This window comes from Solea senegalensis, linkage group LG1 (assembly GCF_019176455.1).
Source record: "Solea senegalensis isolate Sse05_10M linkage group LG1, IFAPA_SoseM_1, whole genome shotgun sequence".
NCBI classification, from domain to species: domain Eukaryota; kingdom Metazoa; phylum Chordata; class Actinopteri; order Pleuronectiformes; family Soleidae; genus Solea; species Solea senegalensis.
Window position 1 is genome coordinate 10,557,903 of NC_058021.1, and position 11,326 is coordinate 10,569,228.

General features: G+C 40.2%; 1 protein-coding gene across 1 annotated transcript; it reads right to left on the reverse strand.

Moving 5' to 3' along the window:
- Positions 1-894: 894 nt before the first annotated feature.
- Positions 895-5,833, reverse strand: armc6 (armadillo repeat containing 6). The gene is made up of 8 exons (XM_044029384.1): positions 4,826-5,833; positions 3,787-3,942; positions 3,116-3,201; positions 2,454-3,024; positions 2,219-2,364; positions 1,999-2,130; positions 1,746-1,883; positions 895-1,652 (listed from the first exon to the last, which is right to left on the reverse strand). The coding sequence occupies exons 2-8, from the start codon at positions 3,905-3,907 to the stop codon at positions 1,437-1,439; spliced, it is 1,410 nt and encodes a 469-aa protein (XP_043885319.1). The 5' UTR covers positions 3,908-3,942; positions 4,826-5,833; the 3' UTR covers positions 895-1,436.
- Between the last annotated feature and the right edge of the window lie 5,493 nt (positions 5,834-11,326).

Genomic DNA, 11,326 nt, shown 5'->3' on the forward strand with positions numbered 1-11,326 from the left:
GTGCATTGTGGGAAATGGAGTCTTAGAAAGGCGCGCCTGGATAGGTCGGTTAGAGGGGCGTGAACAGGAAACTCCCTGTGCTACTTTTTGGGTGTCTCCCTGTCCAACAAATATGTACTGATGTAAATGTTGGTGTTGCTACTGTATATTACAATTGAGTAACATTTTGGGAGTTTGTTAAAAGGCTAAAACTTTTAAAGCATTTTTTGTAAGCAAAGGGACCTTGGTCTATTTGAATGGATGCTTATAAGAAAATTAGCATACTGCACTTGAGTGATTTATAAAGTCAATTAACATGTTCCTGATAAGTTAATGGTCTCAACCACTAATTTCAGGTCTCCTTCAATAACATTTATTGTACATTTTTGAGTGAATAGCATTGTGATTGACAGCTGATATCATCTGATAGGTGCATGGATGCAGGCGACGTCTGCAAACCTTCAGTTATAAAAACTGTAATGGTGACTATCAAATTACAATTACAGTTTACAATTAAAAATAACCAAGTTCCACAGTAGTGCATTTGCAACAGCACATTCAGCAAAAGATACATAATGTTACTTTAATGCGTTACCCTTTACAACGATGTAGAGCCATGGTTCCCAACCTGGGGTCCAAGCCCCCCTTAGGGGGGCACCAGAGATCACATGGGGGTGCACAGAGCTTTGACTGCTCTGAGTTTGTGAGGTTAATGTAATTATATTTGTGCATCCCAATCAGACACTCTACTGGATAATTAGAAGTCAGTATCACCCAAATTAAAACTATAATTTTCTTTGGTCCACATTTCAATTTATTAAGCTATTTATCACCAACACTTGATCACGTTCCTGTTGTGTGAGAAACGTCAAAGTACCGAAGACTCACTGGGATCAAAAAAAGAAAACAAGGCAATACCATGGTTTTGATTTAATGGAAACACAGGACAGTTTTTTATCTATACACACTGTGAGAATAGGAAGATAAACCTACAACTGCTGTTTAATTTTGCATATGCACTTTTTACTTTATTCCTTTTTGTGTGCGTGCCCTTGACAAGGGTTTGGGTCGGGGGGCCTGGTTTGTCCTGGACACGAGCAAGGGGGGCTTCAAGGAAAAAAGGTTGGGAACCACTGATGTAGAGGACATAAAATGAAGTACACTAGAAGTATCAACCCAAAGACAGTTTTGTCATGTTCAAGTTGAATATACTGTTGTGATAGGTCTAAATTTCAGTTTTACACATGGACAATGCTTAAAAAAAATGGGAAAACAAAAGTAGGAATGTTAAATATAAATAAACATTATAAGGCATTTAATAGATGTTAAAAGTTGGTTCTGCCAACATGGAAATGAGCAGCAAATAAATGTATAATTATCTATGGCACAAAACTCACATTTAGTAACCAATGAAGACATGATACAAAACTGAAAATTACATTTGTTTGCACAGCTCACTAGTCTCTGGTGAGGTTGCCAGATTTGCCTGTCCACAGCTCTCGAAGCTCCACCTGGCATCCCAAATCTCTAAGGGCTGCTTTGAACACATCATCACTGTCTCGGTGGGTGTTGTGTGCCTGAGTTATCAGGGCCTCTGCTCCCATCTCCAGGATCAGTTGGCTGTATTCGCGGGTACGTGAAACGAGGTTTCTCAACAGCATACATGCCTGTTTCTGATCACAAAAGAAAACAGACATTAAGAGTTTGCATTCTGTCCAGGGCCTGATTTCAAGTGAGCTTATGAATTATTAATGTCAGCATATTACCTGCACATTAACCACACCAGTGTGTACTTTCATAGCTTGCACTGCAGCCAGGGCACCTCCATTCTCCATGATGACTTTGCAGTGGTTTGGTTTGCGCAACGCAAGGACAGAAAGACAAGCACAGCCCTGCTCACACACCTACAGCAAAACATGAACGCAATCTTAAAGACATTTGCAGAATTTATTAGGAAAATTCTCTACTAAGTCTGTGGTAAATTCAAGATGAAATTCTCAAGAATGACATTAAACTCACAGCAGAGTTGCTTGTGTGCCTGTTCATAGCAATAACAATCAGCTGGACTCCACCAGCATTAACAACAGCATCTTTCACATCATCATTTCCTGCAACAGCTCTTATTGCATTTAGGACCTGTCGAACCAACTCCTGCAAGAGGAAAACAAGTTAAGTTTGCAGCACAGACATTGAGGCTGAACCAGTGTATTTTACAATCCTTTGTGTTTTTGAACAATACCGCTATCTCATAGCAGTCCGCAAGCAACGTCATCATGAGTCTTAACCCTCCCAGATCACAGATGTCTTGGCAGAACTCATTCCTGACAGCCAGGCGGGCCAAAGTTGCACAGAGCTCACTCAGGACAGATGAATTATCAAGATGAGCTGGGAAGAACATGTCAAATTAAATCATTAGAAACAGATTCAGACCTGAAGCTTTTATGATACACCCCAAAAGAATTAACCTGCCATACCTTTTGCAGCGTCAATTAAGACCTTCAGTCCATTATGCTCAAGAACAATCATCTTGGCATGTTCATGAGCTTGCCCAAATGTAACTCGCACATCATCATCAAAGGTCATGACCCTGAGAGCTGCAGACACTTCCTTCACCAACTCTGCAGAGTCGCTATGTCGCGTGGCAGCAGTGGTCAGTAGGGGCAGGACTCCAGCTTTGACCAAATCCTGCCTGTTTTGTTCATGTTTCAAACAGCAACGGCGCACAGTCATGATCGCTACACTTGTCACTGACAAATCTTCCCTGTACTTCTTGAGGACATCCAAGAGGAACTGCTGGCCCTCTGCATCCAACAAGTCCGGCTGTCCATCCGTCAGTGCAGCTAAAGCAGACAGAGCAGCCAACACAGTCTCCTTCTCCTCCACACTTCTTTTGCAGTAAGAGAGGATGATGGGGTAAGCATCTTTTTGAGCAGCCAGGTACCTCTGGGCAAATCCAAGTGAGCACTGCTCAGTGAAGCATTTAATGTCTGCTATCACTTCTGTAATAGTATCAGAGTCTCTTCCAATTCTGAGGGAATCCAAAGCCTGCAAGTGACACAGAAGGTGAACATCATTTTATTAACAGACAACTCAGCAGACAAAGCCGTTCAGTTTCACACAACAGGACAGGACTTGCCTGTAATATCTCATGCGTTTGCTCCTCTTGATTATCATCAGATGACGCAACTGGTACAGCTTTTACTATACAACTGAGGTCCACATCTGCAGTAAAAAAGGAAAAAGAGAAACATAATTTATATAGATGAAGTTACTTATATCTGCAAAAGTGTGCATCAGGTGTGTAAAAGTACATTTAACAGCAAGAGTGTGTTCTTCTATTCATAACTACACAAATTTGACTTATTTATTGGTTTAGTTTGCAAAAAAGTCAGGTTACATAAAACTGATGTATTGCATACAGGATGTATAGCCAAGGCTAGTTTGCAATGCCTGTCCGTGGTTAGGATTTTCTGTTCTGTAAGATTTTTTAAAAAGTGCAATATAATCATATACAATTAAACTATGTACATAAGATTACACCATCATTTATTTGAGAATGGGTCTGACTGCAGTCTAGTATTGTATGTGGGTTGGTGAACCATTATTCAAGACAAAGGTCTCCAATTCAACAGGGGATGAAGGAAATAAAAGGTTGCTATTGAAAAAGGTACATGGGGTACTGATATCATTTTGGATGTATTTTTGGCCATCAGTGATTCAATCTATTTTTGAACTATTTGATTTAGTTGATGAACCTGTGTCACCATAACCAGACAACAAACTCCCCATGGGTCCACTACCATTTACCTTGAGACTCAAACTGCTCCACAGCTTCCCGCAAAGCTTCATCGGGTTCCATCTCAAACTCCTCCATGTTTTCCCTCACAGCAGCATCAAACGTTTCTTGTGTGATCCGTCGTGTCGACATTTTGCCTCTGATACTTTCCGCCTGGTGTGATCAAGCTGCAGCCAAAATAATACATTAAACTTGTAGTGGATAATGAAAATATTGACAGAAAATATGAAGTTAACTTTCAAGGTGTAATTCTAGACTGTAAATTGTAATTGTAAATGGCTGTGTTGGGTAAAGAAAGATATATTCTGGAACAAAGAGTGTTGTACATTGTATATTGCTCACTTGAATTGCCGTATTGATGAATGCCTATAAAACAACTCTGCTACCATTATGTATACTCAAAGACAAATTGTCTTATGTTTAAGGATTTGTTTAAGTATAAACTGATCAGATAGTGTACAAAGCAAAGAATCATTTACTTCCTCGTAAACACAAGATGGGTATAACAAGAGGACTTGTGACTTGGTGTAACAGTTTTAAAAATCAAATCAAAAGGAAGCTGAACCATTATACCGCTCAAGAAAATACTATATTTTCAGGATGCAGAGAATAGAAAATGGGAGGTGGTGAGTGTATATAGTACAGTATGGTCCAATACTATCTAGTTTTGTTTTGGAAGAAAATCCTAGAGACCTGATTTAAGTTGAACTTACGTTGAAAATATGAGCAGGACTGGATAAGCATGTGCTTCATCCTACTCCTTTTTGAGCAGCACTTTCTGTTTTTAATTGTTATTTTATGTTTTTGTTATGACGTTCGAAATAAACATTCATTCAACATGATAACACGAGAATCGTTTACACTTGAGTGATGGTTTGACCACTGGCTAGGCTAACGGCTGTTGAGTTTTTACTGCCGTTGCCATCTAGGACGGCTTACTCTACCAACGCAACCACTACGTCCACGGGTCGTCGGGACAACGGGATTTCATCTACGTTTGAGCTGTGCTGTTAAATAATTACGCATAAAGGAAGAGTTAAGTTAACTTACCTTGTACCACCGCCCTGTGACAGTGCCGCAAATGAATGAACCACCAATGTCGATTTACGCAAATAACGTAGCAGCCTGGTTCCACCACTTGTTCAAGCACCGGACAAAGTGCGGAAGCATTTAGTGAATAGAAAAATCCACAAAAGGTCCGACTGGTAGACGAGTTCGATTGCAACATAAGCTCATAATAAGTTCCACATACAATCGATATTCGATAAAACGGATAAAACGAGGCATGTACTTTACTTTAAAATGTAAAGAAAACAGCAACCGCGTTGCGATTGTAATATAAAGTGATAATGAATGATACGATCCAAATTTTCCAACTTCAAATGAAATACATTTGATCCATATTTTATTTTATGTATTATTAATAAGGATTAGCTGTAAATATTTTTGTTGTAGTCGCTGTCACAATAACCAGTCTTATCATGAAAATGATAACCGGAAGTTCATCTTTTTCTGGCGAACCTGGTACTGGCACTTCAATGCATGCAAATGACTGAAGCAGAAACCAGATCAGCGGGCTCTTCTTGGACCAGGCTTGGTGGAAATGTTGTTTTTGTGTTGCCGATGATTTGTCTTCGGACAGGTAAAGATGGCAGCGCGCACAGAACAACCGGAGCCCTGGTACTTGGCACTGTTGGGCTTTGCGGAACACTTTCGCACGTCGAGTCCACTGTCTGCAGGTGGTGTTTCAGTTCAAGCCGCCTCCGAGGCAGCTGGGCTCGGCGTTGTACCGGCGTTGTACCGCCACACGAAGAACAGCGAACTGGCCCAGACCGAATCAGGAGAAAGCGATGAGAGCAGCAGGGATATGACACACACCGGGCTGAACAGGAGAAACACCTCCAGTCTGTTTTTATTCGTTGTATCAACTGACCGTAATACTAGTTTCCCCCTGTTCTCTTCACGTCACAAGTATCCTTTGTCTGAATAATGGTTAATGAGGTTATTGCACTCATCAGCCATATTATTAGATACACAGGACACTCTAAAAAAAGAGTGTCAGAGTGTTAGGTACTGTTGCCTTTCTGACATTATGAACCAGGCTGATCATCCTACTCTGACATCAACAAGACATTTTCTCACAGAAACTGTTGCTCATTGGGTTTTATATTTTTCAGACCATTCCCTGTGAACCCTAGAGAAAATCAAAGTAGATCAGCAGCTTCTTAAGTACTCGACAAGCCTATCATTAAACTCATCTCTCCCATATTGTGCTGTTACTCACATTAATTTGATGATACGTTCTAACATATTCATATCAAATATTAGCCTTAAATGAAAGGTCTATACAGTCAAAAACATGATAGAATAATTGGGGTGGAACAGCTGTCAAAACTGACAATTTTTTGGCCTGATGGGGGCACAAGAGGAAAGCTCATAGTGACGCTGCCATTTGAAGACTGAGACACAAACATGGCAAAACCACAGTTGATGATGTCATTCTTGGCCCATGATATGTTATGTTTAGATTTTTTTGGGCCATTTAAACACAACAGAAAAAATATTAGATCATATGAGCAACATGAGAACTGTATCTTGTACAGTTTAGCAGAAGATTTTCCAACTAACCATCCATCCATCTTTATCCTCTACATGAGGATCGTAGGGGGGCGCTTTGCCAATCTCAGCTGACATGGAGCGAAAGGTGGGGTGCACCCTGGACAGTTCACCAGACCATCACAGGGCCACATAGAGACAAAAAGCCATCCACTCTCACTCTCACTCTCAAATCTACTGTCTATTTAGAGTCTCCAATTTACCGAATCCCCATATTGCATGTTTTTGGACTGTGGGAGTAAACTGGAGAACCCAGAGAAAACCCATGCGCAGGGGAGAACATGCAGAAAGGCCCTTGTTTTGACCAGGTCTTCTTGCTCCAAAGGCAAGAGTGCTATTTTCCAACCAACCACTGGACCTTAGTATGGCACCAATATTCTTCAGCCATACTGAGGATGCAGAATATAGACACCCATTTCTCATCCGTGTGTAATCACAATACACCACAGACTGAGAAATGATGCCTGAATTAGAAGTGGACACTCGATCACACTGCAATAACTCAATACATTTGAGCCTAATCAATGGTGGGCCTGATGTCTGGATAGAAAATCACCAAATATAAGACTGCTGCTGTGGTCATCACTATTCACAGCACTCTTACCCCCCAGCAGATTTGAACAAGGCTTGTAGAATGCCCACGAGGCTGCTCAGATGCACCAGAACTTTTCCCAGCAGCTCCTGCAGGACCAAATCGCAGCCTGCAGCCTCCCCGAACACAACCTCATCAATGTATGCACCATATCAGTCAGCCATCTTAAAAGCAGCAAGTCAGTTCACCCTGTGAATAGAGTGATGTTGTACTGTTTTGCAGACGGACTCCCCCCTGTACAGTTTCAGCCTCAGAATGGATCTACATCCAGCCTGGCCAGCCTTCTCAAAAATAAAGAAACACCACCACAGTTACTGAAAAATATGAACAGAAAAGGTTGAGCACATGGAAATGGAGACAGGAAAACAAAATTGGAAGCTGAGGCAATGCTGCACTATTTGGCAAGTTTCAGTGCACTGCATTATTAAGGGCACTGGAGCTTCATGACCAGTCTATCAGTAATTTAAGATTCTCCAAAAAGGGTCACAGCCACACTTTAATTACACTGACGCACTTTGTTCTTGAATGGTGAATGAGATATAACAATTTGATATAATTGGCTACAAAGTGGGATCCACCTTTTCTTTTAACTCGTGTCTCAACTCTTTCCTGCAAGACCATCCAGGAAATGGTTTTATTCTGATTGAACCAAAACAGTTTTGAAAGGGGGAAAAGGGATTTTAAGATAAGGAATTGTCAAATTTAAATGATGGATCTATTGATCACACGATAAAATGGGATTCAAGTCTAGCTGATTCAAGTTGCACATGATCTCAATGTCAGTTTATGCAAAGCAATGTTAGGCTATTACCTACAGTATGTTATAGACCTGTAATGATCTTAAGCGTCGTTTATACTGTATTTTTAGTATGAATTTGCACAGATCATTCAACTAACTGTCCAATGTTTTGAGATTGTGATGCATTAAAAAAAGCATTTGGGTCTAACCCGACTTTTGTCGATTAGAAGTCCTTTTTAGATTCACTTTCACTGTGGCGTAGGTTTTTAAGCTGTGCACATTTTGCCTGGAGTCAAGAAACTAGTAATGATGAATAGTTCTAGTACATAACATTGACCTGCATTTTTATCTTTTGTATGCGTTTTGTAATAATTGTTTTTTCCTCTCATTTGAGTTTTACTCATCTCTTCCAGATGATGGCAGTATAAACCTGTAAGATTTATCAAATGTTTTGTTTTACATCAGTTGTTCTTTGCCATTGTTGGGGACTGATGGACTCTAGTTTTAGCAAAGCTCAGGGAAATTACATTTAGGTTTTACCTATTAAAAACATTTGTAATACAGATTTGGGAAATAATGGTTGTTATTGTGTCCAAAAAAGAAAGTACTGAGTATTTAGTTATTGACTGTTTTCATTTTGTTTGTTTTTTTACACAAGTACGGATCCATATATTGCCATTATAGAAAATGAAATGTGACAATTGTATTAATTTTCCAAAAGTAAAATGACACTTAATCGGACTTTATCATTTTAGAGAGTGGCCCAAGTAGATCAAGGTGATGTCACTAAATCTCTTCATCTTGTGTCTGATTGTGCAATGAAACAATTACATCAAAGTTAAACATAAAAGGACTATTCCCGTCTGTTTGTATTCATTTCCCATCCATCCATTCATTTTCTACCGCTTTATCCTCCACATAGATTATGAAATCGTGATATTGTGTATTTGGTCCATGCATTTTTCAGATTGGTCTGCACTTACACTGCATTACCACAAACTTGTAAGTGTCTGTGGCAAGCAGAAATAATGGAATTAATAGATGTAGGCAATTGAAGAAGAAGGACATAAACATATATATATATAAACTTTGTTGTAACTACGTTTTGATTCGTTACATGGTCACTTTAAATGTCAGGAAAGAAAATCTAAAGAAAAAAACACTAATAAAACTGGTAGAATTTGGATGTTGTTTAAATAAGACAAAACTATCATCTAACATTTCACACTGTTGAATATGTCTGAGGCAAAAACAGAAATTAATAAATTAGTATATTGATGCTATATGAAGGCTAATGATTTGAATGCTAATGAATTTGTTATTGTTGATTGTATTTGTTCTCTTTCTCTCTTTTTTTCGATCTCCTTCTCACTGAAAACCGCCCAGAAACCGTCGTCACCAGGGGGAGAAGATCTGGGAGATCAGAGTGAAAACTTTTCTGACGCTGTAGGTGTCTTGTGGACGCAGCTAAACGGAGCCGTTTCCTGCCAAATAGTGAGCCCATCTTATCGTGCCTGCAGCAGCTACTTCCTGCATTGTTACAGTGTTTAATGAGGATGAAGTTGAAGCTGTCATGTTACAACCGGCGGCCATTAGGCCTCCTCTATATGTGTGAGAGAGAGAGAGGGAAGGGGGAGGGCTTTACCTCTGTCTGCTCTCAGAGCTGATTCATCCGCACAAACTTACAATGACTTTGAAAAAAAATTTTTTACACACGTACTGCATAATATACTCACCAGCCACTTTATTAGGTACATCTTGCTAGAACTTGGTTGGACCCTATTTTGCTTTCAGGATGGTCCTAATCATCTGTGGCATAGATAGAACAGCCTTCTTCATTTGCTCCATATTGCTATGATAGCCTCACACAGTTTGACTTGTGCACATCCATGATGAAATCCTCCTGTTCCACCACATCCCAAAGAAGCTCTATTGCAGCTCTATTCAACTTCAGAAGCGGGTGGGCCACAAAGAAAAATATCTGGTGTTTTGTGGGACACACACTTTCACCACAGAAATGCAGTCTGTGCACAATAAACGCACCGGCTTGGTGCTCATACTTGCTGGTAAAGTAAGTGAATATTTCTCTGTCCATTCGCTTGCGAACTGATGATTTTCTGGGTCAAATTTGCGTCGCTTTACCTTGACGACAGCCGTTGAGACTCTGTTGCTCTTCTTAAAATGGCTGAGGTGAGTTTTGTCCTTAAGTCAGCTTCATTTACAGAGAGTTTAGAGAGAGAGAGGGCCACAGGAAAATTAAAAAGGGCCGTATCCAGCCCCCGGGCCGCAAGTTGAATTGGCCTGCTCTGTTGAATTGAGATCTCTCTGGCGACAGGAGAGGACTTTGCAGTACAGTGAACTCATTGTCAGCATCATTGAGAGCTTTGTGACATGGTGCTTGGCACATGTCACTGCTGTAAGTAGTCATCAGAAGATGCTATACCCTGGTTATAAAGAGATGCACATTGTCAGCAACAAGACAAAGATAGTGTATGTAATATGACCAAAGCTAAATTAGTACTAGGGGGCTCAATGTGTGCCAAGAAAATATCCCCACACCACCACCAACTGAACCAGAACTCCAGGGTTTTCATGACAGGATAGATCCATGTTTCACATGTTGTTTGTGCCAAATTCTGACCTTACCACCTTGATACTTCAACTATGCTAAAATGGCCAAAAAGGGACATGAAACCAGTGTAAATATAGGGGACAAGTGGATGGAAAACAATCAAATCTGATGACACAGCAACCTCTAGACAGAGTTGTCTTTGTCATTTAAAGAATGGCAATGTGTGATTGACAAAGAACCCCCACAACCCCCACCATCACCTATAACCCCTTTTCACTTCAGACTTCATGAACTGCTTATATTTCACAATTGTGTGGGTTTTAATGCATTTTGTATGGGTGTTTGTGGATGAGAGAGGATTAATTCACGCTTTGACTGACTTGGTTGTTACTGTTAGTGTGAAGTTGGTTTTGCAGGTCTATAGTAATCTGAATCACAGGAGAATTAAGGATTAGTGCTGGAATTTAATGCTCAGGTTGTAACAAGAATCCAGATATGTTTCACAGGTAAATATGAAGCTGAGGTTGCGAGTCTAAGATCAAAGTCAGACAGAGGTTGGGGATAATTTGATACTGGCATTTTTAGACTGTAAACAAGGAGAAGTATACACTATACTGCATATATCCAGTATATTATAGCTATGTTAATCCGTGGTTATAATGTGCTGCCCTTCCCGTTAAGGCTCAATTAACCTATTGCCACAGGGCAGGCTGCACAAGTTTGCTGTTGCTATTCACGTTGAACTCTGATGCCCCATACCTCCATACACACGGATGGATTACTGGACAGGTCCAGGGGCCCCTGAAGCCCAAGCCTCTATTCTACTATTCTGATATTTTTGCTACTATATTATTCATCCTGATATTTAAATGGGGCCAAATAACACTGGTAATGTTGTGTGATATATCTTAATGGGCCCCTCAATCATATACCACGGTTAATGTTATTCAACCCTGATATCTGAAAGGGGCCCCTCAGCCAAAGAACACTGGTTATTATTTGATTATCTATATACGGCCCCTTAAGCTAAGT